Below are 27,785 nucleotides of genomic sequence, written 5' to 3' on the forward strand. Positions count from 1 at the left end.
ATGAGTTTGCCGACCACTGCCATAGGCCTTTATGTCTACAGTCTAGAGTGTACATACAAAAATTTCTCTGCATATTTAAAATTATTTGTTTATACATTCAAACTTTTTGTGATCTTTAACCATGCTCTCTACTTTTTTTTAAAATATATTTTATTGATTTTTTATAGAGAGGAAGAGAGAGGGATAGAGAGTCAGAAACATCGATGAGAGAGAAACATCGATCAGCTGCCTCCTGCACACCCCCTGCTGGGGATGTGCCCGCAACCAAGGTACATGCCCTTGACCGGAATCGAACCTGGGACCCTTGAGTCTGCAGGCCGACGCTCTATCCACTGAGCCAAACCGGTTTCGGCCATGCTCTCTACTTTTAAAAAATATGTCTCTATTAATTTCAGAGAATGAGGAAGGGAGAAGGAGAGAGAGAAACATTCCTGAGAGAGAAGCATCAATCATCTGCCTCCCGCACCCACCAAGGATTGAACCAGCAACCTAGGAAGGTGTCCTGACTGGGAATCGAACCAGCTACCTTTGATTGCATGGGACAACACTCAACCAACTGAGCCATACCGGCCAGGGCAATGCTCTCTACCCTACTCAAATAAGGATGTACAATACTCTACAAATACTGGGGTTAATAAATAAGGCTGACAGACTAAGTCTGAAAGAAAACTTCATTTCAAACTAAATTTAATGAATAATGATACTCACATCTTCACATTCTTCAAACTTTTTCTGAGACCACTCTATAACAAAAGAAAATGGAAAGTTGTTTCAAATGATTAAATCAATTCTATTGCTTTTATTCTTTTTTTTTTTTTTAAATTCTCACCCGAGGATATGTTTTTTTGTTTGGTTGGTTTGTTTTCTAAAGAGAGTAAGGAAGAGAAAGAGAGAGAGAGAGAGAGAGAGAGAGAGAGAGAGAGAGAGAGAGAGAAACATCAGTGAGAGAAACATTGATTGGTTGTGCTCCAACTGGAGATCAAACCCACAACCTAGGTATGTGCCCTGACCAGGAATCAAACCCTCCACCTTCTGGTGTATGGGATGACAATACAACCAACTGAGCCACCTGGCCAGGGCCCTATTGCTTTCTCTTGCTTTACCTCATCCTGTACTTCTAGCTGGTTCTGTAACCACAGTAGTTTGTCCATAAGCTCATCAACTTTTGTACTCTTATCGAACCCTGCTACCCAGTTTACTTGCTTCTATCAATGTTCTCATCTATTATAGCAACCAGACAGATATGGCCATTGTAGGGCATGTTCTGAAGAAGCACTGATTCTCCAGGTACAGAATATGGCTTCCCTGCTGATCCTCTGCCCAGCAGAGCTCAGCAAGGAGGCGTGCATCCCATCAGTCACAGTGCTAATCACGACACAGATAGAGGCCAGGGATCTAGTTTAAAATAGTTCCCCAAGGGTTTCTGATCTGATCACCAGTTAAAAACTGCAATGCTGATATTTCATTTTTAGTACAAATTAATTTCAATAGTTAGCAAAAAAGAGGAGTCTTCAATATATCTCTCAAAAATTAATGTCATAGCTATTTTCATTCATATTCACTATTATTCTGGTAGATTTTGTGGATTTTTTTTTCAACTTCAATATAGTGATACCGAGTGGGGAGCATCAGACTAAGATTTCTTGTGCTCATATCACCTGCCAGCCTCAGTACTGCATGATGACTACACCACAGAGTAATTTAGCCATTCTGTTCATGAGCAATATTTTTTTCGAATTTCTTCCTATTACAACCAATGTTGCACAGAACATTCTTATATCTGTTTCACTGTGCACACATGCATGTGTTTCTCTAGGGAATATCCCCAGGAAGGGAATTCCTTGGCATTATAGCATGTACTCCCTCAATTTTACTTCATGTTGTCAAATTGTTTTCCAAAATGGTTGTACTGATTTCTACTTGCACCAGCAGCATATAATAGTTACTAGAGGCCCGGTGCACAACATTTGTGCACTGGAAGGGGTCCCTCACAGCCCGGCCTACACCCCCTCACAGTCCGGAACCCCTCGGGGGATGTCTGGCCACTGGCTTAGGCCCACTCCTCGGATGTGCTCGCCAGCAGAGCCGGGCTTCTGGCTGAGCGGCGCTCCCCCTGTGGGAGCACACTGACCACCGGGGGCAGCTCCTATGTTGAGCATCTGCCCCCTAGTGGTCAGTGCATGTCATAGTGACCAGACGTTTTGCTGTTCAGTCGATTTGCATATTAGGGTTTTATTATATAAGAACATAGTTGTGTCAACACTTAGTATTGCCAGACTCAAATTTTACCAACCTGATGGGTTTGGTAAAATAGCATCTAACTGTTCTTTTGAATTGTATATCATTTCACATGTTATTTGACAATCTGGGTATCTCTTCTCTGAATTTTCTGTGCAGATTGTTTGCACATTTTTTTACTGAGTTGCCTTTTTCTTATTGATTTGTAGTTCCTTATAAAGAGGATAACTTTTGTAACACTAATCATCACCACAAAACTTATCTTATTTGTTTCATTTTTATTTAAGTTTAGTTCTGATTTTTTAAAAACAGAAGCAGAGCTATATGAATGAATTTTTTAATTACTGTTCAGTTGGTATAAGATAAAAAGCAAGATCACAGACATATCTGAAAATATGAAGGCTAGTGGGGAGAGAAAGACAGGTGTGACAAGTGGGAGAATTCTACATGTGAGGGATGTGGATTCACAAAGAAAGAAGAGAGTCAAAAACCCCAAATATTATTAGTTAGTGAGAGCACAGGAGATAAAAATAGAAAAACTGGGTTGAAGGTCACTTTTAAATGAGGAAGCACAACGGGGATTCAGACTAGGACGTTTGGAGATGAATACTATACCATAGAAGATGAAAGAGAATTAGTAAAACTGTCATCATTTTTCTCTGATCCATTTCCTGAAAAGCCACTTTCAGAGCGTGATTCAGAATTGCTAGAAGAAAAGGGAGGAACTATTAGTTTATGAATTCTAATAGTTCTTACCTATTTTTGTTGGTAAGTAACTTATTTCCCTAAATTCTTCTTAAGCAATAAACATTTTCATAAAAACGTGCTCTTTCAGGCAGCAATTTGAATTTCTTAAATATCACAGTTGTCTGTACACACTTACGGTGCCAAGAAGCTGATCTCACAGTCACTGGACCCATCCAGGGAACAGTCAGAGGATCCTAAATCACGTTTCTGGAAGAAAGAGAGCCCCTCAGGGGGTGTAACTATAACTAAATACTTCCCCACAGTGGCTCAGTCTCCGTGTGCTAACTGCCACGTCTATTTCTCCACATTTATCAAGTTCACAGTCACAAACAATTATGAGATTAATACATGGGACACAGGTGGGACACAGAATCGAGGAATCTTTTTGCTATGTGATTGGCTGTTGTGACATCATGCAAGCACAGTCAAACCTCAAGGCAATTCCAGAGAAAATCATAACGTACAAGAAATACATCCAAAGGCAGTACATACCGTTGACCTTTTTTCTAATATGATCTGTTCATATGCAAGTTTAGCAGCCAAATGTTTTGCCTTCTGTTTAGTAGAACCTACAGCACCAGCATATTCTTTCTGTCCAATTTTGCATTTACAAAAAAACCTAGGAAAAATAAATGATGGACATTATTTACCGAAATACCAAAAAATAGTAAATCTAACTTATGATTTGAAAACACACACACACACACATCAATAAAGGCCTTCAAGTACACTAAGGTAGCTTTGTATTTCATGTCTTTGTGTAATTTAAATCTTCAATAAGCTGACCAATTTGTCAGAATAACCAGGATTGGCTGACATCTCAGCTTGTATTTTCCAGGCAACTTCTAACTTTTTGTTGCTTCATTCAAAGATCTAGCATAAAAGCACTAAAGTGGTGTTTTTTAAAAATTCCCTACAGGTCAAAACATATGAAAGATGAAATGGAAAAGAGATGATCGGTGAATTTTTCAGAGATGTTCAAACAGGGAAGAAAAAGCCAGTAAAGAAAATGGGGCCTCTAAAGGAGAAACAATGAGGTTATGTTGTTTTGTAGGGAATGAGCAAAGCAAGGATTCTGCTCTAACCTCAGCATTTCCTGCCCCCACTATCTGCACAAAAATCTCAAGAAAAATTCCCATAGTGCAAAACCCCCGGGGCTGAAGTCCACTACTCCTCATATGAATGTAAGGACATTTGTGGTTAGGCCAGGATACTTGGACAATTATATAAGAATTATTACTTTTTAAAATATATTTTTATATTGAGGACAAATATGTGATACCTTAATTAATAAAGAAATTTTTAAAAAATAAATAAAAATAAATAAAAAATATTTTTATTGATTTCAGAGAGGGAGAGAGAGATAGAAACACCAATGATGAGAATCATTGATCACCTGCCTCCTACACGCCCCCTACTGGGGATCGAGCCTGCAACCCAGGCACATGCCCTTGACCGGATTCGAACCTGGGACCCTCCAGTCCGCAGGCTGACACTCTATCCACTAAGCCAACCAGCTAGGGCCCAGTCCATTCTTTATCCTCACTTAATCTTAGCTCACTGGTGACATTTTTAGTAACTGAACCTCTTAATCTGTCCTCCTCATCATATTCCTCAAATCCTGGTCTCCTCATAGTCTAGGATGAAATACTATTCCTCCTAATACATGGTATCTATCTTCAGAGGGACACCATTTAAACAAATATGAAAGATGAGTACTTGGACAGACAGCTCTCTAATCATGTGGCAGGGCCATCCTCACGCAGCCACTCCCATTATGACCTCAGGGCTAGAAAGATCTCTGCATCCTTCAAGCAGGACACGCTTGAGGGTCTGCAGATTAAACCATCCAGATAGGCCTCAGAAATAAAGGATTACCCAGATTTGATCAATTATGCTATATGGGTTCCAACCTTTCAGCATTGAAGTATTTTAATATTTTAATTACAAAGCTGTCCAATTGCTTATAAGTCCTATAAAACCTTCTATGCAAAATGTACAAAAAGGGCAAACATTTCTGGAAAATTAGACATGGAAATAAGCTCATTCTATTGCTTAGATACAATGAAACAGAAGGAAAAACCCGACTACATCTCACCTTCCGGGCCCACTTGCGCTCAATTCATTTCTTTGTTCATAATTTACAGAGAGTCTTTCCTTTTGGGCAAACCTATCCAGACGACCTATGAAATTCTCACTGGATAAATCATCTGAAGTATCTGTTGTCGATAGGGATAAAGAACTAGTTTCCTGCAAAGAAAAAAAAATCTTGTTTAATTCGAATGACAACAAAGATTTAACTCTGTATTTTCTTTTTTGTTGTTGTTAATCCTCTCCCGAGGGCATTTTTTCCATTGCTTTTCAGAGTGAGTGGAAGGGGGGGAGTTGGGACGGGGAGAAAGAGAGAAAGAAAAACATTCTTATGAGAAAGGCACATCTACTGGGTTGCCTCCTGCATGCCTCCCCGAACCCGAATCCCAGGTATGTGCCCTTGACCTGGAATCAAACCCTAGACCAGTGATGGCGAACCTATGACACGCGTGTCAGCACTGACACGCGTAGCCATTTCTGATGACACGTGGCCGCCTGCCGAGGATGAAACATTTGCTGCTCCTGAGGATGAAACATTTGCGACTAGAGTCTTGGAGTTAGTTTTTTCCTCAAAGTGACACACTACCCGAGTTATGCTCAGTTTTTTGGCGAAGTTTGACACACCAAGCTCAAAAGGTTGCCCATCACTGCCCTAGACCCTTTGGTGCTCAGCTGACACTCTAACCACTAACAGCCAGGACTCTGTATTTTATTTTTCTAATAAAACTATAAATGTGCTATTTAATAAACAACTTAGATCTTACATACTTCCCTACTACTCTATTACTTTGCGTCAAAGTAGAAACATACACCAGCTGGGGCCTAGGTGTACCTTCCTTTCAGGTTCCACAGAAATGGAGACAGGGAAGACACTGAACAACTTGTGAATGTAAGGGAACTTGCCAATGGATTTTTTTTTTTTAATGTCGATATTTTCTCACCGAGAAAAATATAAACTATATTGTGAGTCCATTTTCACTAGGGGAAAAAAGGTAATTACTCACCCGTTTTTCTTTAAGTATTTCAAGAGTTAACTTGGCTGCAGCATTTTTTGCCTCTTTCTTTGATTTGCCTTTAGCTTCGGGATATTCTATCCCATCTAATATAACTTGAATTGTAAACCTGATTACAAAGAAAATATTCACAAAACATTATTAAACTCATGCATTATCGAGAGACAAGTATTCCAACCACCACTGCCTCTTAGGTCTACCTCTGAAGGTTTTGACTTACGTTCAATATTTAAGCAGTGACCTCCAAAATGCGTAACAGCACATCATCCTGAAGCATGGGAAAGCTTATACCCTCTTTTTTTCTCCAGAGTCCTCCAAAGTTACAATTTCATACCAAGAGGACTCTCTCACAGAAGTCTCTGGCAACTTTACTCTAAGTGTTGACCTCAAAATTATGCCAGTTTCATTCCCATAGTTTATATTTTATAGGTATATGTCCTTTTTCTAAATAGCATCTTACCTTAAGTCATGTGGAGGTCCTGTCTTAGACACTTCGCGATAGTTAACCTCTATGCGGTTCTTCTGACAGTATTTATTAAGTTCTCCTATGTAGAAACCTACTGAAAGATCATCAGCCATTTTTTCTTCCAGTGACCTACAATACAAGTAATGTTTGAAAGACGTGATACCCACAGACCATATTTAATCGGATTTTCCCAATCCTGTTTAGAAAGCAAAATGGGGTAAGAATTTACTATAAATCCAGAGAGAACTTTCTTTAAAAATCTTTTATTCTCTCTCAGGGACTGCAAAATCAAGTGAATGTCTCCAAAATTTTCTACTTTCAAAACTCAACTGGCCAATAAAAGGAAGGGGCCTGTCTCTTTAACTCTGCTCTCAGCTTCCATTGAGTGTCAAGTGCAAATTTTGTCTACCTGCTTGAGAAGATAAAAAGGCTATAGAAGTGCAATTAGAATTCTTAATGTTAGAAGAAAAAGGTTGAGGTGATACACACACACACACACACACACACACACTGAGTGGCCAGATAATTATGATCTCTGAACGCATAATAATCTGGCCACTCAGTGTATATCCTACATAATAAAAAGCTAATATGCAAATTGTCTCCTCGACCAGGAGTTCGACCAGCAGGCAGGCCAGCTAACCGCCCATATCCCCTCCCCCTGGCCAGGCTGGCTGGACCCCACCCATGCACGAATTCATGCACCGGGCCTCTAATATATACATATATATGTGTGTGTGTGTATACATATGTATGTGTGTGTATATATATATATATATATATATACACACATATATATATGTGTGTGTATACACACACACACACACACACACACACACACACACACACTGAGTGGCCAGATTACTATGCATTCAGAGATCATAATATATATATATATTTGTTGTTGTTTTTGAGGTGATATATATATATATAAAGTGATGGGGGAGGGGACATGGGTGGTTGGCGGCCTACCTGCTGGTCAAACTCCTAGTGGAGGGGACAATTTGCATATTAGCCTTTTATTATATAGGATATATACTGAGTGGCCAGATTATTATGTGTTCAGAGATCATAATAATCTGGTCACTCAGTGTAGATGCTCCTATGAAATCCCAAAAATTCTCCCTTTGAAATTTGTAGAAATCAATGTGAGGGCAATTTACCTAGGTAAATTATGACCCTAGTTTATGGGCCACACTGAAGTAATTCAGTAGCAATGATTTAAATAATGAAAATAATCAAAAGGATGTAGAACCTAAGTATAAGAGCCAAAACCATAAAATTCTTAGAAGAAAACATAAGGGTAAATCTTCCTAACCTTGGATTTGTCAATGGAATCTTTGTGGTGATAACAAAAGCACAAGCAACGGAAGAAAACCAGGTAAACTAGGCTCCTCAAAACTAAAAAAAATTGTGTCCCGAAGGACACTATGACAAAAATAAAAAGACAACCTACAGAATGGGATATTTATAAATCATGTATGTGATATGGGTCTAGTACCCATAATATATAAAGAACTCATAACTTAACAAAATGACAACCCAATTAAAAAGTAAGCACAGGACTGGAACAGACATTTCTCTACAGAAGATTTATAGATTGCCAGCAAGCACATAATAAGATGCTCAACATCATTAGTCAATGGAGAAATGCAAATCAAAACACAACTGGGTACCACTTCATACCCACCAGAACGACAATACTAGCAATAATAATACAGAAAATAAAAGTGTTGATGAGGATGTAGAGAAATCAGAACCTTCCTATGTTACTGATGGGAGTGCAAAACCATGCAGCTTCTATGGAAAAAAATTGCTATTTCCTCGAAAAGTTAAGCTTAGACCCAGCAATTCCACTCCTAGGCCTATACCCAAAGAACTGAAAACAGGTTTTCAAACAAATACTTATATAGGAATATTCACAGGAGCATTGTTCATGATAGCCAAAAGCGGAAACAAACCAAATGTCCATCAACTGATGAATGGTTAACAAAATGTGGCATATTCACACATGGAAACTTACTCAACCATAAAAAGAAATGAAGTGTAGAAACACGCTACAACACGGATAAACCTTGAAGACATGATAAATAAAAAATGCTTTGACACAAAAGGCCACCTATTGTATGACTTCATTTATATGAAACATCCAGAATAGGTAGATCCACAGAGACAGGAAGCTGACCTTGTTGATCTCTCATTTCTTGTTGGAAAGCTCCTTTGGTTTTTCTTCTTCAATGGCCACGCTTTCTTCCTAACACTTCTTGACCCTCATGGGCTCTACAGGTTGGCATTCCCCCAAGGCTTGGTCCAAAGACCCTATTCTCTTTACACTTTCTTCTCAAGGTGATTTCTTTCCTGTCCATGACTTCCATGATAATCTATTTGCCATTAACTCTAAAAATTACCTATCACTTATAAACCTCTCTCTGAGTTTCATCTCTCTCTAGCCAACATCTCCACTCGAATGAAAGAATTTTAAACGAAAAGATCCAAAACTGCATTTATGATCTTCCCTTAAGCTGGTTTGAAATTTCCTGTCTCAAAAAATGACTCCACTATGTCTGAAAGCCATGAATCCGGGAGGCATCGCTGACATTTCCTTTCCCTACTTTCTTACCCACAACGAAGTCCTGACCCACAAATCCTTCTACTTCTCGCTGACAGCACAGCCACTATTGTGGTCCAAGCCACCGTCTTACTCCTGGACTGCTGCCAACACCTCAGATCCAGTTCCTCGTAGCCACTGAAATTCCTTCCCTACCCTGCAAGCCACTGTGATTTTTTTAAACTTTTTTTTTTCCATTGTGGTAAAATACTCATAACATGAAATTTACCCTTTTAACCATTTTTAATCGTACCATTCTCAAGTATTAAGCGCATTCCTGGTCAGGGCATATGCCCGGGAGATGTGCAGGAGGCAACTGGCCGATCTTTCACATTGATGTTTCTCTCCCTCTCCCTTCTCCCTTTCTCTCTCTTTTTCTCTCTCTAACATCAATAAAAACATATAAACATTTTAAATACTTCACTTTAAACCTTCTCATCTTCTTCCTTTTCTTCACCAGCTGCTCTCTGGCATCCTTTCTTCATTCAGTCAGTAAACGCTTCTCAAATGTCAAGCACTGCTCTGACACCGAGGGCCCAGGCATGAAGGAGAGCAAGTCCTCACCTGCATTCCACTGACGGGAGAGAGAAAAGGACCACGTGCAGAAACAAGTAACAGGAGTGGAGATCAGGAGGACTAGATGGCCGGAAGAGGAAATTAACGAGGGGTACGAACAGAGGGTGAATTGGTAGGTGGGGGAAGAAATACGAGGGAGGTGGTTTTAGATACAGTCGTCAGGAAAGGCAAGAGTCAAACCAAGTCTGAGTGATGAGAAAGACACCAAGATATGGGGGAGGAAACCCTGAGCAGGAACCAGCACAGACTTTGGAGGGATAACGAAAAGGCCAAGAGGGCTGCTGCACGGTGCACGAGGGATAAGGGTAAGAAATGAGGGAGGGGTGGGCAGGCGCCAGGGCACACAGCCCTTGTAGGCCATGGTCAGGGCTGTGGGTGTTGTTCCGATGGTAATAGGAAGCTAGGGGAGGGTTCTAAGCAGAGGGGTGATGTGATTGGGTTTGTGTTTTAAATGACCACTGTGACGCTATGTGGCGAACAGAGTATGGGGGGCTGGGTATGGAAAGGGGAGCGGAGCGTGAGTAGAAGTTGGGAGACCATGTTAAGGCTGCTGTACTGGTCTGGGTGAGCTACGGTGCTGGCTGGAAGCAGGGTGCTGGAAGTTCCTAGATCTGGGCACAGCAACACCTTCACATTACTGCTCAGTGCGGTGGCATGAAGGCTTCAGAGCCACCAAGATCTGGACTAGACACCTCTGAACCTCTGCGTCATGACCTGGAAACACCGGATTCACCGGTTGCTCTGAAGAGTAATTCAGATGAAAAGCATCCGGCAGAGTCCCCCACACCTGTGGTCCTCAATAGATGGTGCTTCTGGTCTGCAATTCCACCGTCCCCGTCCCCTCCCCCCCAATAAAATGAAATGAAAACTGAGATTTATTTTGCCTTCATTTGTTTCATTGTTGGTATATTTGTAGCCCTCTGTCTAGACCTAAACTGACACGAGCTATTTGGTCTTTACCACACTTTGTTGCCTATTTATCATTTGACGGCAGAAATATGCTGTATTGAAAGTGCTAACCCCAAATCCTGCTGAGAGCATCACAAAATAGACGGGGTTTATGCCGCACCGCCCTTCTAAAACCTGAAATCTCTGAATACCACAAACACCTGGCCCAAGGGTTCCAGAATAAGAATCTGCAGAGGTACCATTATTTTCAGGAACGCAAGTGTCATTTAGTTCAGTCACAACCCTGAGACCACACATCAAGTCCGGGGGGGGTCATAGGTCTCAGAACAGCAGCAGGGAAGAGTCCTTATCAACTCCTTACCCCGAAGTCCTAACAAATGCTTTAAAGCCTCAGCACTTTTAACTCTAAGTAATTACTCATCACCAGAATGACAAGCCAGTTTGCGTTTAAGTGAAATCTATGCACAAACTTATAGGGTGCTGAACAAGTACTGACATGTTTGAAAAAGTACTTACATGTTTGGGGGGGTGGGCGGGGGGGGGGGACAGCAGGTTTCTTTTCAACTATTTTTAATGAATCTTGTTTTAATACTGTGTCACCATTTCCCTAAGAGATCACCAACAAGTGTGACCTGCCCATCTTCCTCACACCCAGAAGTAGCTTTGGCTGTGCCTGGTCTCGGGGCAGACTGTGAGCGCCTGCAGGCCAGCCCCCTCCCGGGCTTGCGTGCCACACGCATGCAAGGAGTATGTGAAGAATAAATGAATCCACCACAGGCCGGGTGTTAGGGATCCCCAGGTTCACATAAGCAAACGGAAGAAAAGAGCACAGTCCGCTCAAGATGTTAAGTTTCTCAGTGACAGAGAAGTGTGTACCTTTTAGCTTCTACTTGGCAAGGCATTTTTAATACTAAAGGAATCACAGGCAACAGGAAATCTCATGATTGTGGGATTCAAAAGACAACTTTTCAATAACCATTCACTAAACAACTAGTTTAGGAGCCCCTATCCTGTGGTAAGGGCTGGGGTTATACCCTGCTCTGGTGGACTCATTAGTGGAGGAACTCAGAGAAATCCGCAAAAAAAAAAAAGCCACAGGGTGGTAAGGACCATGTTGAAAACTGAAGCAGAGTAACGGCAAAGGGAGGGTGGGGTCCCTTTTCCGTGCAGGTTGCTCAGGGAGGCTGCTCTGACAAAGTAGCGTTCCCCAAATGGGGAGGGAGGCGAGGCATTGGCCCGGGCAGGTATGGGGGGGGGGGCTTTCGGGAAGACACAGAAGCGCAAAGACCCAGAGGCCTGGGCGCCCGGCGGTGCCCAACAGCAGCAGTGCGGTCGGCCTGGAGGGGGCCAGGGCCCACATGAGTGTTGGGATGGCAGAGGGGCTAGAGGGTGGGAGGTGGGGACGCCGTTGGGGGGTGGCTAAGGCCGGGCAATTGGGAAACATTGGTAACTGTCCAGAGATTTGGGGCCGGGCATTATGGAACCACTGCGTGGGTCCTGCAGCCCCGCGTATCTCCCATCTCTCCGTCAAGTCCTAAGACTTACCCGCTTCCACTAGATGCCCCGCCCCCCCCTCCCCCGGCCTGGGCTGTCCCCTACTTGCTCGAATAAAGTCTTCACCCGGAGAAAACGACTTCCCGTTCCCAGCACGCTGCACGGATCCCGGAGGGGTCCGGCACCCCGACTGCGGGCCTGGGTCAGGGCCCAGGGCCACCGGGAAAGGCGGGGTCAGGGCTCCAGGGCCGCTCACCACCCCGGCTGGGGACGCGGGCTGCGCGCGCCTGGGCACCTCCCGCGCTCCGGGGCCGCTCGCCGCTCCTGGGCGCCCCCCGCCCCCACCATCCCCCGCGTCTGCTGCACCCGCGCTCCGGGGCCGCTCGCCGCTCCTGGGCGCCCCCCGCGCCGTCCGCCCCGCGCCGCCCACCCGGCTCACCTGGCGCCGCCGCTGTCCGCGAAGCCGCGCCGGGTCTGGGCTGCTCCCTCTCAGTTTCGTTTTCCCCGCGGACTCCGCCTCCCGCCCCGCTCTCTCCCGCACAGGTCACTGTGCCTCCAGGAACCGCGGGGAACGCGCCTCGGACTTGAGCCCACGCGGAAGGCCCCGCGGGGCGGCCGGCGCTCACCCGCCACTTCTGCGCCTGGGCGTGTCCAGGGCCCGCGGCCCCCCCCCCCCCCCCCCCCCCGGCTCCTGGGCGGGTCCAGGACCCCGTCCAGGTCAGGATCCGCGGGAGGTGCGCGGCTCGCCGCGGTCTCCGGGCGCCCAGGGTTGGACCATCCCCTCTCCCCTTCCAAAGGCGGGCTGGGGGTGCGGGTGGGGTGGGTATCGTCGGCTCCTTTCACAGCAGAAGAAACAGGGAATTGACTCGCCCAGAGTCCTGGGGCTGGTAAGTGGCAAAGACTGCATTCAACCCAAGAACAGGCCCCTCCGGTAGGGGCTTCATCACAAGGAACAACAGCAGCCTGTAATTATTGGAAGGGAGCGTCTAGGGCCTAGACTGGCATCCACAGGCGTCTTCTTGCCCACCTGCTTCTCAAAAGCCTCCTCAGGAGCGGGCGCCTGCGGTGAACACTCACAAGGGAACACGGTATGTTTGAACCCGGTGCCCAGAGCTCCCGGGAAAATGTAAGTTTATAGCCAAAGCACGCCTTCCCCTTTCCACACTGTGGCCTCGTCATGACATTTACAAGGAGATTTAGGAGGCCGAGAGGAAGAGGCCTGGGGGCATAAACCTTCTTGGGTTTGCACCCGTCCATCAGTTCATTCAGCAGATGCTTCATGCCAGCCGCTGTACCCAGCACCAGCCAGCTCAGCAGTTAGGAGAGCCACCTGCTCCCCGCGGGACCTCATGGAGTTCACTGTCCTTACCAGTAATCCTCAATTTGTAAGAACTCCTCCTACTCACCTAGTGGACTGTGACACACTCCCAGAGTGCTACGAAGGCCTGGCGATTGGGAAACAATCGTAGCTGTCCATGGACACGCGATTGAAGAAGGCTGAGGGACTTACCCCACAACAATAGGGCAAGGTGGGTGCCATTCCTATGGCCATTTAACAGATGAGAAAACTGAGGTTTGAGACAGAAGTTACGTAACCACAGCTGGTAGGCAAGGGAGCTAGGATTAGAGTCAGGAGTCTCCCATCAACATCTTAGCTAGGGGAAAGGAGAGAAGTGGTCCCAAGATGGACCTCAAGTGCACGTCAAATACTGGGCATTGGCTCCAGGAGTCCTTTCCACTTCTCTTCTACATCCCCCCTTATTACAGGGTATCAATGGCTATAAGCTACATTTTCCCGGTAGCTCTGGGCACCGGGTTCAAACATACCATGTTCCCTTGTGAATGTTCATCACAGGCGCCCGCTCCTGAGGAGGCTTTTGAGAAGCAGGTGGGCAAGAAGACGTCTGTGGATGCCAGCCAGCTCCCCCCAAGTGCTTGCTCAGAATGAATGAAGAGGATGTGGCAGCAGGAATGGGTGACTCTGCCAGCACCATCATTGTTGGACATTCGGACTACCTTGTTCACCATCATGGTATCTCACTAAGGAACCCATTTTACAGAATAAGAAGCGAGGCAGCACACTGACTACCATAGGACTCAATGGTTTTATTATGAACCTCGTTGCCCAAAAGCTGACCTTTGAGGACAGCGGGCTAGAGCAGTGAAGACTCAGTTACAGCCCCAGGTAGGAGACAACACTCAGCAAGCTGCGTGTACTGTCCTTCAAGAGCAGTCTATGCTCCAAACCAAGCTGCATGAAACCAGGAAACAGTAGAAGGGAAACTGAAAGTGTTGTCTCCCATGGTAAGCCTTACCACACACTTTCAAAGTCAGTGCTTCCTGCTCCTATGACGTCATCGGCTCTGTTCCCACTGGAGGACATATCCTTCCTCAAACAGGAACTTGAAACTGCATCTGGTTATTGCAGGTTCATGATGCCATCAAGTCATCAAGAAAATAAGGGAAGTCCTGACCGGTTTGGCTCAGTGGATAGAGCGTCGGCCTGAGGACTGAAGAGTCCTGGGTTCTAATAGTTTGGGGGTTTTATTTGATGGAGTCTTTTGGGAAAAAAATGTTTTTAAATATAGTTTTTTTTGTTTGTGTTTTTTTTTTTTAATTTCAGAGAGGAAGGGAGAGGGAGAGAGAGACAGAAACATCAATGATGAGAATTATTGACTGGCTGCCTCCTGCATGTCCCCACTAGGGACCAAGCCCACAACCTGGACATGTGCCCTGACTGGGAATTGAACTGTGACTTCCTGATTCATAGAGCAAAACTCCACCATTGAGCTAAGCTGGGGGGGCTTTTGGTGGAGTCTTTAGCGTTTTCTATACATAAGATCATGTTATCTGCAAACTTCTTCCTTTCTGATTTGGATGCCTTTGATTTCTATTTCTTGCCTAATTGCTCTGGCTAGAACTTCCAGTACTATGTTGAGTAAAAGCATCAAGAGTAGGCACCCTTGTCTTTTTTCTGATGCTAGAGGAAAAACCTCTTCCTTTTAGTTAAGTATGATGTTAACTGTGGGCTTGACATATATGACTTTTATTATGTTGAGGTACATTCCTTTATACAAACTATTTGTTTAGAGATTTATCATGAATGTTGAATTTCATCAAAGGCTCTTTTACATCTATTGAGATTATCATATGTTTCTTTTATCCTCGCCTGAGGATATGTTTTTATTTACTTTAAAAGGAGAGAGAGAGAGAAAGAGGGAGATAGACAGACATTGATCAGTTGCCTCCCATACATGCCCCTACTGGAGATCAAACCCAAAATCTTCTGGTGTATAGGACAACACTCCAACCAACTGAGTCCCCAGCCAGGGCTCATATCGTTTTTATCCTTCATTTTGTTACCATGTGTATCACACTTACTCATTTGCATATGTTGAGCCATCCTTGCATCCCTTAAATGAAACCCGCTTGACTTTGGTGCATGATCTTTTCAATGTATTGTTGGATTCGGTTTGCTAATATTTCATTGAGGATTTTACATCTATGTTCATCAGGGATCCTTTTCTTTTCTTGTAGAGTCCTGTCTGGCTTTGGTATCAGGGTAATGTTGGCCTCATAAAATTAATTTGGAAGAGTTCTCTCCTCTTCTTTGGAAAGATTTTGAGAAGGATTAGTGTTAATGCTTTAAGTGTTTGGCAGAATTCATGAGTAAAGCCACCTGGTCCTGGACTTTTTGTTGTTGGGAGGTTTTGATTACTGATTCAATGTCTTTATTAGTAATTGGTCTGTTTAGATTTCCTTTTTCTTCTTCATTCAGTATTGGTAGGTTGTATGTTTCTAGGAATTTTTTCATTTCTCCTAGGTTCTCTAACTTGTTGTATAATTGTTTTTAATTTCTTATGATGCTTTGTATTTCTTTGTTATCAGTTCTAATGTCTCCTCTCTAATTTTTTTTTTTTTTTTTGCCTCTCAGTTTAGTCTGTAAATTTCTCCCTATTTACAAACCATACCGCAATAAAGATTTTCCTTCTATATCTGTTTGCAAATGTGGGAGTTTCTCCAGGATTTATGCCTAGGTATATAATTGCTGGATTGTAAGATATATGGTCATATAACTTTACCAAATTGCTTTCCAAAATGCAAAAGGGTATACTTCTGTTCCTCCTCTCCCATGTTTTGTGCCATTGCTGTCATACATTTTCTTCTACATATATTATAAACTACAAAGTACATTATTACTACTTTTGCTTTGAATAGACAGTTATCTTTTAAAGAGGTTTTAAAATGAGGAAAATAGCTCTTATATATACTCACATATGCACCATTTCTGGTGCTCTTTATTCCTTTGTGTAGATTAAAATTTCCATCTGGTGTTATGTTCCTGTTACCTATACCACTTTGTCAAATATTCCTTGTAGTGCACATATGTTAGGGACTCTTTCTCCCAGTTTTTAATATATAAAAGGTCTTTATCTTTGTGTTAGATACATTTTTTAAAAATATTTTTTTATTGATTTCAGAGAGGAAGGGAGAAGGAGAGAGAGAGAGATAGAAACATCAATGAGAGAGACACATTGATTGGCTGTCTTCTGTATACCAGAGGATCGAGCCCACAACCCAGGCATGTGCCCTGACCGGGAATCGAACCTCTTGGTCCATGGGACAATGCTTAATCTACTAAGCCACACCAGCCGGGCATATTAGGTACATTTATTTAATATCCCTCTTTTAGCTAAGTGACCTTTTCTCAAAAAGTGAACAAACTTAAGTTTTTGCTGAAAAGCTTCAGGTGTTATTGTTATTGTTAACTTTGTGTTATTTATCTCTACATGTTATTTATAATTATTTGATTATTGGATCAATTTATTATTTAATTACTTAAATTCAGTTATTATTAAGGAAAATAAAACACCCAGGCCTGATGAACTGACCAGAATCAAGCTTGGCAATATGAGTCATACTTCAACTTTGCTCCTAGGACAGTGCCTGCTAAGCACTCTTGGAATTTTTCATCCATTTCCTGGTTCTGAGTTGCATTGAACAGATTTTTCCAATCACCAACTTCACCTACAGCAAAAAACAGTAGACCCAGACACCTGTTAGAATATTTTTTAGTTTACCATTTTTCATTGTAGTGTTTCACTTTGAAATGTGATATGATCATATACCTTATAATCCAGCAATTATACACCTAGGCATAAATCCTGGAGAAAATGGACACATGAAAAAAATTAGACAGTCTTAAAAAGAAATGTAGCCCTAGCTGGTTTGGTTCAGTGGATAGAATGTCAGCTGACTAGAGGGTCCCAGGTTCAATTCCAGTCAAGAGCAGATGCTCAATTTAGGGGGTGTGCAGGAGGCAGCCGATCAATAACTCTCATTATTGATGTTTTTATCACTCTCCCTCTCCCTTCCTCTCCATGAAATCAATAAAAATATATACTAGAGGCATGGTGCACGAAATTCGTGCACTGAGGGGGAGGTGTCCCTCAGCCTGGCCTGCGCCCTCTCGAAGTCCGGGACCCCTTGCTCCTTACGGCTTGGCTCCTGCTCCTTAGTGCTGCCTCGGAGGCAGGAGAGGCTCCTGCCACCACTGCTGCACTTGCCAGCTGTGAGCCCTGCTTCTGGCTGAGCGGCCCTCCCCCTGTGGGAGTGCACTGACCACCAGGGGGCAGCTCTTGTGTTGAGTGTCTTTCCCCTGGTGGTCAGTGCATATCATAGCAACCAGTTGTTCTGGTCGTTCCACCATAACGGTCGCTTAGGCTTTTATTTATATAGATTTTCAAAAACAAAACAAAAACAAATGTAATTCCTCTTGTAAAATTAACAGTATCCATTGGGACTTCTCCATCTGTGGTATGGTAGGTGACATGCTTTTTTTAAAAATCCTCACCTGAGGGTATTTTTTTCCATTGCTTTTAGACAGAGTGGAAGTGGGGGCGGGGAGGATGTAGGAGGAGTTGGGGGAGTAGGAGAGAGAGAGAAACATTGATGTAAGAGAGATATCTTGATTGGTTATCTCCTGCAGGCCCTTCAGCTAGATAGAGCAGGCATCCTCAAACTATGGCCTGTGCCTTACAAATGGATGGATGTCCTAGAAACCAGTGCCACCTTACCTTTGCGGAACAGAAACGGGCCAACAGCCCCATGTGTGTGCTGGGCCTTTGCTCGCATTGCCTGGAAGGTACTCTGAGCAGAGATAGTTTGAATCTGCTCTCCAGTGAGAGAGAATCCAAGGAACTCTGCGATTTGTTTTATTCCAGTGGCCAGATTCTAAAAACAAAAATTTAAAGGTTAACCTTCTTTCTATGGGAATTGTGCCATGAGCAAAGACAGGTTTCTTGGTTTATTAAGCCTGTGAAACTCATTTTTCTATCTCTCTACTTAGATTTACTTTGATACCTCTGTATAAATAGTCGAGATATCCTTAGAAGATATTCTGTATTGGTTTCACTTTATGGTTTTAATTTAGAATTCTTATTCAACTATTTCAAATATAAATAATGATAATAAGTATTAATTAATATGTTAGAATTTTATCTAAGATGATAGTCTTTTATTATTATTATTATTATTGTTAATCCTCACCCAAGGATATTTTTACTTTGATTTTTAGAGAGAATTGAAAAAAAGAGGGAAATGCAGAAACATCAATGTGAGAGAAACACATCAATTGGCTGCCTCCTGCACACGTCCATCAGGGGCTCTGGCCAGGGAGGAGCCTGCAACCGAGCTACATGCCCTTGACCGGAATGGAACCTGGGGCCCTTCAGTCCGCAGGCCGATGCTCTATCCACTGAGCCAGCCCGGCCAGGGCTGATTCCTCTCTTCGTATATACCTAGAAGTAAACCACTTCTCAGCACCTCCACTGCTTCTGTCCTGAGCCACCATCTTCCCTTGGCTGCACTGTGCTCCTCTCCATTCTGTTCTCACACACCAGCCAGAAGGGTCCTATTAAAAACATGTCCACTGCTACCACATGTCGGCTGGAATCCCGCGATGGCTTTCTGTTTCACTCAGAGTGAAAGCCAAAGTCATTTCAATGAACTGCCACGCCATTCCTCACACTCCACACCACAGGGGTGGTGTTCTCCCTGGTTAGTGCCCCCTGGTTCACCTCTACTGACCCAGGCACACCTGCCTGCTTCCTGTCCCTGCAGCATACAGGAGCTCATACCTCAGGGCCTTTGCTTCAGTCCATTCTCTCTGCCTGGGAAGCTCTGACCCCAGGTACCCACGTGGCTCACTCCTTCACTTCCTTCAGATCTTTGCTTAAATCCCACCCTCTCCATGAGGTTTCCCCTGACCATCCTATCTTATACTGGGATTTGTCTAGCATCCCAAACCCTTATTCTCAGGCATTTCCAGTTTTTTCTTAGTCAGCTATGCCATTTCCTTTTTCTCACATATTATACACATTTTTATTTTTATTGGTTATTATTTATCTGTCTTCTTGCCTTCTCCAGGGAGAATGTGAGCTGCTCCAGGGCAGTGAACTTTGTCTGGTCTGCGCACTGATGTATCCCAAGGGCCTAGAATAGTGGTCAGCAAACCCATTGGTCAACAGAGCGGCAAACTGCGGCTTGCGAGTCGCATGTGGCTCACGAGCCGCAGTTTGCTGACCACTGGCCCAGAACAATGCTGAGCACTCACTCACTAAGTGTTTGTGAATAAACAATTAAAAATTACATGGAAAACGTAATTTCAAAGTCGAATGCATGTTCAGTTAAATCTCAGTTAAGACCTACCTATTGTTTTTCTCATTCCTAATTTGGACCATCGATCATAAAAGGAAAATAAAGCAGCAACTGTTAGTGACAAATTGCTAAGCATTATTTTATTTATATTAAATAATCAACCTAAGCACTTATGTGTTGTTGTTTGTTTTCCCTAACAGTATACACATATCTGAATATTCTTCTTCCTTTTTCATTGAATACAATATGTGTTCATACATCCAGACATTATAAATAAGTGTTCCATGTTGTAGTTGATAATCTTGCTATAGAATATCAATAATCTCACCTCTTTCAGGTCCTCATATAATATGAACTTAACATTTTCATTATCAAGATGTTTGTTCCAATTAATTGCAAAATCAAAATAGCTTCCCCAAGAAACTAAAAACACAAGAAAAAAATCTTAAGGAATTTAAAATAATGGAGGTTAAAATATGAACTATATTTGAATGAGCTCAAACAAGATGTTTACAAGTTATTATAAATCCCTGCTCCAAAAGGACTGACACAGCCAGTCTTATTAGATATTTGTTCATTTTATCTTCATAAATAACAATACAACTAAGCAAGTTGTAAAATGGCTTGATAAAAACTGCAAGACACTCATGAATATTTAGGTAAATAAAATAATTCAGAAATAGTGATTGATACATCAAAACTGACAGAGATAATGCCAGAAAGAAATGATGAGACAGATATTATCTAGGTCAGTATTGTCCAATTAAGTAGCCACATTAAGAAAAACAAAAAGAAATAGGTAGAATTAATGTTAATATTTTATTTAACCCAGTATACCCCAAAATAGTATTACTTCATCATGTAATTGGACATAAACATTATTAATGAAACATTACATACTATTTTTGTGTTTTAAGTCTTAGAAGCCAGAATACTAAGTTTTGATTGGAATCACTTGATGTGTGTTTAGTCTTCATAAAACGTACAGTTGGAAAATAGAGCCACTACTAAAAGGAGGCATTAATTAATCTGCTACTTAATGGCTGTGTGACCTTTCTATGCCTCTATTTCTTTCTTCATTAAACGGGGATAATAATGGTATTATCCATATAGGGGTCTGATGAGGGGTCTTAGAGTTAAATAACGTGTGTTAATGATAGCATGTAGTGCCTGGCAAGTAGGCACCGCTAAGTAAGTGGTAGCTATTTTATCTAATATTAATCACGAGTATATAATAAGAAGTGGTGAATCCTAACCCAGGCCTTCTCATTCCAAATCCTACACATTTTCCAGTGTATTGAGCTGCCTCCATTAAGTTGAATTTTTAAGTTCACAAGGCAGAAATTCCATCCAAGTTATTGCCACCATATCTCATCATTGTCCATCAAATAATTAGGCCAAAAGGAATGGATAGGGCAACGAAGATTCCCTAAGATAGATTTCTCATGGTTGAATGCTCTCTTGTATTATTAATGGGGTAATGTTTCAGACTTGCCTTCACTACCCCATCCAGTCTTAGTGAGTGGTTACCAGACGAACCAAAGCTTTCTTCATGGTGCTTTATAAACATTTCCTGTGCACTTCCTATTTCTCCAGCATCCCAATCCCAATGTTCAATCTTTTCTAAGGAGCCAGTGCTGTACCCAGGGTCCGTGCATGTGGATGGCAGGGCATTGCTGTGCTGATCACCTTCAAAAGCGGTCTTCTTAGAGGGACCTGGCAGTGATGTCTCCTCTAGGCTCACCTGGCATTAGCTCTTCCTTCTACACTGTGAAAACTCAGCAGAGCCACTCCTAACAGAAGGCATCAGTTAATCTGGGGAAGCAGAGTCACTGCCACTGACAAGCAGTAGGACCAGTGGCAAGTGATTTAACTTTTTTGATTAGTTTCCTCATTCGTGCAATGGGAACAATACTGCCTTACTTATAGGTTGCTATGGTCTGAAATGAAATCGTGGAATTGTAACATCTAGTGTAATACCTGGAGCATTAGTAGACACTTCTACAATTGCAGTTATCAATAACCAGAGTAAAACAAAAACATGGTCTAACAAAAAATTCATTTCCTTTCTGGTAAACAAATACGTAAGTTGTGGTTACTCGGTGTCATGGTTTTATCTACTTTTGCTTGTTATCACCATGTTAGACAGAAACTTCAGGGAAAGGAACTAGAAACACTTTTCTACATGACTCTATTTTAATTCTCTTTGTCCCATGTCTATATGGCTACTCAATACTCATAGTCAACATATAAATTGTCTACATTATTTTTAAGAACAGTAATGTACCATTTCCTATTATCAATGCAGTTCTGATACACAGAACTAGTGGTACTATAAAATTTCATTTAAAAGTTATTTTTGGTTCCTGGACCCGCCTTCATCTCCTTTGTTTCTTTACCCTAAAACACATTTGAATTTTCACATTTATGTGATCATCTGTCAAAGTAAGAAGAATTGTTTTACCAACAGCCATACCTTGTCCTCTCATAAATTGTCTGAAGAACTCATCCCAGGAGCCATAGCTTGGAATATCAGGGACATCATTGTGGAAATGGAAAAAAGATACTGCGGTATCTTTAGGATTTCGAAATATCACCAGTATCTAGGGAGACAAAACTAAGTTAATTGATTTAGGTCTATGTTTTGAAGTTTGGAAAAGTGAAAGGGTGGGCAAAATCATGTGTCCCTTCGTATGCTACATACTTTTCTTAATATGTAGAGAAAGAATGATGGTAAAAATTTGAGGAATTAGAGGTGACAGATGGGAAAGTCTTGGGAGAAGGGAGAAAAGAAGAAAAAGAACATGGATGTTGTAGGAGAAGATTGTTGCTAATGAGTTTAGACAGTAAAGAGGCATACATAGAAGATATAAAAAAGGAATAAAGAGCAAGCTCACAAGCGCATGAGCTAAGAGGTGAAAGTAAATATTAAGGACAATGTTTAGAGTAAATATTAAGGACAAAGTAAATATTAAGGACAATGTTTAGAGTTTGGTGTCAGAGGATCAAAGAATGGCAGGCCCACTCTCCAGGGCCCGAGGTGTGATGGGTGATGTAGATGCAGCAGAACCTCTGACTTCCCATGTTATGCCTATCTTCTCTGATGAGGAACGAATTTGTCCTTTTGAATGAAAAGTGTGAAATAAACATTGTAAAGAGCAAATTGAAACCCAAGAGAACCAAAAGGTTGCAGGAGAATATCTGCTCTAACTGAATTTAGTTAGGCTTTCTGGCCTAACGAATTCCATTTCAAGAACTGAGGAAATTGAAGAATACAGTATTGAGCACTGTTAATGGACACCGAGGAATCTGAGATAACACACAAAAGCTTCTGAAGACTAGAAATTGGCAGAAATCGTTCCAGGTTCAGAAAGGAGGCAGGCATGGATTGGCAAGCTGCAGATTTGTGAGCCTGACTTCCATTAGGAGGAAGTTTTCTAGAATTGACTAAATAGATGATTTGGGATCACATAGAAGAAGTAAACCACCAGGGGGCACCATGTGTTCTCTAACACCAAGCTTTTCTTGGACAGTTTCTAAATTAGTAATTTGTTGCTAATTACTTCTACAAAATGGAAGATTGTAAGCTGAAAGCAGAAGCAATTAAGTATATAGAGAGGATTGGAGTAGATGACCTTTTTTGTGTTTGTTTTCTAAATATATTGTTATTGATTTCAGAGAGGACAGGAGAGGAAGGGAGAGCTAGAAACATCAATGATGAGAGAGAATCATTGATTGGCTGCCTCCTGCATGCCCCCAACTGTGGATCGAGCCCACAACCAGGGCATGTGCCCTTGACCAGAATCGAACCTGGGACCCTTCAGTCCCCCAACCCAATGCTCTATCCATTGAGTCAAACTGGCTAGGGCGGAGTAGATGACCTTTAAGGTATTTTCCAATTCTAAGTTCCTAGGATCCTGTGCCCTGGCTACAAGGCACTGATTTTAAGCTTCTACTGCCCTAGTGATTTCTTCCCTCCTCCATTATTCCCCCTCTTTCCTGTTACCATTGCAGTTATCTTAGCCGTTTCCCTCCTCCCACTCCCTTTGCTATTATTGCCCTATCCTCTCATTCTTATTTGTGGCATTCAAGAATTTGAATCCTTATTTTAATTAATTCTCATCTTTGCTCCTGAGACAGAGAAAAGAGACACCCAAAAATAAGGAATTGGGGAGAGTCAGGTGAAAACAAAAAGGTTTGGATAAAAACTAATAATTATGAGAATAGATCCATACTGTTGAACAAAACAAGGTTTTTTTTAAACAAAAAAGAGTAGCCAAAACACCTATAGTAATTTAGGCATGACATGATGTTTGCTATTACATGTGAAATTCAGAAACAAAATCGTTTCAGACTTTAGGTAACTGGTGCTCACCAGATAGACCCAAAGGAACCCATTTTGCTTATCTTCCTAGGTTGTATTCTTTTGTTAAACACTAAATATCCTAGTGGGGTTCTGAAATCTCTTCACTATAAAACGCATTTTATTTTATTTTATTATTATTATTTTTTTATATATTTTTTATTGATTTTTTACAGAGAGGAAGAGAGAGGGATAGAGAGTTAGAAACATCGATGAGAGAGAGAAACATCAATCAGCTGCCTCCTGCACATCCCCCCACTGGGGATGTGCCCGCAACCAAGGCACATGCCCTTGACCGGAATCGAACCTGGGACCCCCAAGTCCGAAGGCTGACGCTCCATCCACTGAGCCAAACCGGTTTTGGCTATAAAACGCATTTTAAAACATGTATGTTTTATATCCTAGCTGAAAATTCCTTTGATTTATGCAACTACAACAGATATATCTGAGGAAAGAAACAACAAAAGAAATGCCCAAATCTCGCGTGTCATTTAGTAAAATTCTATGATGAGTAACAAAGTCATCATATAGCTCAGAAAGCCAATAGCTATACATTAAAAACTTCAAACTGAAATACCGGTCAGAAAGGACACTCACCTTAGCGTTATTCTTGAAGATGGACCCAGGTAGTTTGTCATAATGGAGATGAGTTGCCAAAACCCTTGGCGATGGAAACTGTTTCATTCTCTTAAAAATATATACAATCAGGTGAAAGCGCGCGTGCGTGCGTGCGTGCCTGAGTGCGTGTGCGTGTGTGTGTGTGTGTGTGTGTGTTTATGTGTATAGTGAATCACTCCTAAACTTAGTGAGTGTCTGATAGCAGTTTTAAGCATCACTATTACTGTGTCTTCTCTTCTATTTTTTTTACATGTCTATTTTCTTTATGTGGATGAGGAGTGGAGAATCATAACTGAATAAATAGTTAAAATCTTCCTTTTGAACTTCCTTGTTGGATACTGCATATCATTTTTTTTTACATATCATTTTTAAAAAAATTTACCTTTTTCTCACAATCATACCAAATATTTTGTTCAAGAATGCTCATAACCCGCAATCCACTCTTTCTCTGAATTAATATCTTTTCTACATTCAATAGTCTGGGTCCAAGTGGTGATTGGGAGTCATGATACTTGATTTACAAAAATTGCACTCTTTAGACTTGGACGTACTTTCAGGTTCATGCACAATAATCCTCTCAGGTAGATATTGTAACCCTCCTTTACGAGATTAACCACAGGCTTTGAGGTTTTCAGCCCTTTGTGAAGAATCACACAGGTGGTAATTTTCAGATTAAGTTATAGAGTCCTTTTCCACCATAAAGACATATGAGAAATGGTAAAGTTCCTAAAAGGATTAGAAAAATATCCAAGGGGAAAATGGGAGGTAATTCTAACAAAACTAGATAAGCATGTAATAATATGTTCATGAAAATGTGATACAACTTAACAGTAAAGCAATGTAAAGACTAGATATGGCTAAGTCTCATTTAAGAAAATATATGTATTTTAGAAAAGTGTTCTGTAAAGTGAATATCTTTCATGTCGAGTCCTATGCAAGTTGCATAGAAAAATATTTTTGTTCTTACATATGAAATTACAAAAATACAAAAAATGTTTTTAAAATTACCTGGAGGAAAAAATAAATAAACATTTCTGATAAGTTACAGATATTCAAAACCCAAATACCATACAGAGTTAAGACATTTTCCAGAAAACTTGGAGCTACAACCTCGTGTCTCACTCACCTTATAGAACATTTTCATGTTAATTCAGATGCTCTTAGAAGACTTCCTTTTAACGGAAGCTTTCCCGTTTGTTTGTTTGTTTTTTAATAAGCTGGCTATACTGTATAGACTAGGTCAATAACTCAAATCAGAAAACTTGGGTTCAAATCTTAGCCCTGCCATTTATTACCTCCTTGACCTTGGGCAAGTCTCTACAGTGTTATCCTCTGTAACATGGTGATAAGGTTATTCTGTAATAAAATGAGATAATCCCTGAAAAGTGCTGGGGATATGGTAAGCACACAATAAGTTGCAATAATTATTAGTGTTGTACGCTCTGAACTCAAAACTAAAAGATCCCCCAAACAGAAGAAATCTTTCTTTGATAATTTGCGATAAGTGTAAAGGCTGTTTTAAACTAACCTGATATTTTTCTGGGTCCCCACATTCAAGAATTGGGAATTCTGGATACTCATACTTTTTTTTAGAATCAGCAAATATTAATTCACTAATGATGTGAAGAATCCAATTTGAACCTGTAAGAAAAATCAGACAAAGTTCACTAAAGAGGCTGGATATAGTAAAGGCATGTTAGTTTAGCATGTACATCATAAAAAGTAAAATCAACCCCCATTCCCTGATGTGTACAGTTGGTTCTTCTGTGTTTAAAATAACCTGGGGTGTGGCAAGAAACAAAGGTTTGTGGAAAACAGTATTTACTTACATTAATATAAAATTCAACTTTTTTCTCTACATTAATATAAAATTCAACTTATTTCTCAGATTTCTCCTTTCCCATGAGACAGTACTTCTTTTATAATTATAACATGTTCATTATAGAAAAATTGTATGCTGTGGCAATGATTGGTTTTATATATCTATGTTATTTTATCTTATATTAATGAATATTTTCAATAGGAGTATATAACTGATTTTATAAAATCCCAGCATCACTCAAGAGAAAGAAAAATGTTAAATGAGTGAGGTTGGCTTTAATAGACAGAGAAAATAACAGTTAAAGGAATCAAAAGTTGACTGTGTGAAATAAAATAGTTTGGATTCTTAATGTCTTATTGTCCACCGATGAATGGCCGTTGTAAAACTGGTTTGAGAAACTGGAGGATTGATGCTTGGTCCTGAAAAAGAACCCATTCCGGGGAAATCATTACCTAAATCATGGACGTGGCCATGGCTTTTCTTCCGTCAAAAATCAAGATGAAAAATCTCTACTACATTCAGTGCTCCATGGCAACCAGACTTTCCTGCATTCGTGTTTCTGGTTCCAGCCCCTCTGTGCATCTGTCTCCTTCTGCACCCACCAGCCATCACGTTCATGTCACACACCCCTCCTTCCTCAAATACGGTGGTTTCCAAATCGAGCAGTGTTAGTTAGTGACTTTGCAGCCTGTGCTCTGACCCAGCCTGGCCATCTCCTCCCTGGTGTCTGGCTCGCTTCTCCCCACCTTTGCCTCGCACCCTGCCCTACCCACGCACTATGAGGAGGTTATTTACCGCACTTCGGATAAGATGCCAGCACGATGTCATCGCTTCTGGCTTCAAAGGTGTCCAAGGCTTGGAAGGTTTCTGGGGTGCACATGGTGACGGGGTAAGGAATCCCCTGATGGGTAAAAAACAAGCAAGAAAGTGCAGTTTCTTTAGATTTTTCCAAAGCTTCATCAATGTAGTCAATAAATTTTGACTTGTTGGCCATGCTGGGTCCCTGTTAACGAACCTGCTCTATAGGGGCAGGGATAGCTTTTAATGGAGCTGTTTAGGAGGTGGAATGAATGGCTCCTCCCATTCACATGAGAAGGAAGTCATTTAATTCTCACCCAACACCCCTCCCTGAGCCTTTTGAATACCCACCTCTGACAAAAGGCAAACCCCAGGTGCAAAAC

The 27,785-nt window shown here is 41.7% G+C and overlaps 2 protein-coding genes across 2 annotated transcripts in view; both read right to left on the reverse strand.

Annotated features, from left to right (window-relative positions):
* EIF2AK2 (eukaryotic translation initiation factor 2 alpha kinase 2) overlaps window positions 1–12,655 on the reverse strand; it is a 32,769-nt gene extending 20,114 nt beyond the window's left edge. Inside the window, exons 1-8 of the mRNA XM_054728349.1 lie at window positions 12,582–12,655; window positions 6,550–6,684; window positions 6,081–6,198; window positions 5,084–5,235; window positions 3,478–3,604; window positions 3,122–3,192; window positions 2,854–2,944; window positions 709–743 (exon numbers count right to left, since the gene is read on the reverse strand). Of these exons, the coding sequence (XP_054584324.1) occupies window positions 709–743; window positions 2,854–2,944; window positions 3,122–3,192; window positions 3,478–3,604; window positions 5,084–5,235; window positions 6,081–6,198; window positions 6,550–6,668 (713 nt within the window). The 5' untranslated portion in view covers window positions 6,669–6,684; window positions 12,582–12,655. The remainder of the gene's footprint in view (window positions 1–708; window positions 744–2,853; window positions 2,945–3,121; window positions 3,193–3,477; window positions 3,605–5,083; window positions 5,236–6,080; window positions 6,199–6,549; window positions 6,685–12,581) is intronic.
* Window positions 12,656–17,039: 4,384 nt separating this feature from the next.
* Window positions 17,040–27,598, reverse strand: SULT6B1 (sulfotransferase family 6B member 1). Its single transcript, XM_008162240.3, has 7 exons — window positions 27,400–27,598; window positions 26,311–26,423; window positions 24,762–24,851; window positions 22,278–22,404; window positions 20,130–20,224; window positions 18,220–18,376; window positions 17,040–17,170 (listed from the first exon to the last, which is right to left on the reverse strand). Exons 1-7 carry the CDS (start codon window positions 27,596–27,598, stop codon window positions 17,040–17,042), a joined length of 912 nt encoding a protein of 303 aa, XP_008160462.2.
* Window positions 27,599–27,785: the final 187 nt, after the last annotated feature.

The sequence above is a fragment of the Eptesicus fuscus genome, chromosome 16 (genome assembly GCF_027574615.1).
Source record: "Eptesicus fuscus isolate TK198812 chromosome 16, DD_ASM_mEF_20220401, whole genome shotgun sequence".
NCBI classification, from domain to species: domain Eukaryota; kingdom Metazoa; phylum Chordata; class Mammalia; order Chiroptera; family Vespertilionidae; genus Eptesicus; species Eptesicus fuscus.

Coding starts and splice junctions, on each gene's coding strand:
- SULT6B1 (XM_008162240.3), bottom strand. CDS start 27,598: ATGGCCAACAAGTCAAAATTTATTGACTACATTGATGAAGCTTTGGAA. Junction 24,852..26,310: donor GGGACCCAGAAAAATATCAG/GTTAGTTTAAAA, acceptor TATATTTTTAAG/AGAATGAAACAGTTTCCATC. Junction 22,405..24,761: donor TCTTCAAGAATAACGCTAAG/GTGAGTGTCCTT, acceptor TTGTCTCCCTAG/ATACTGGTGATATTTCGAAA.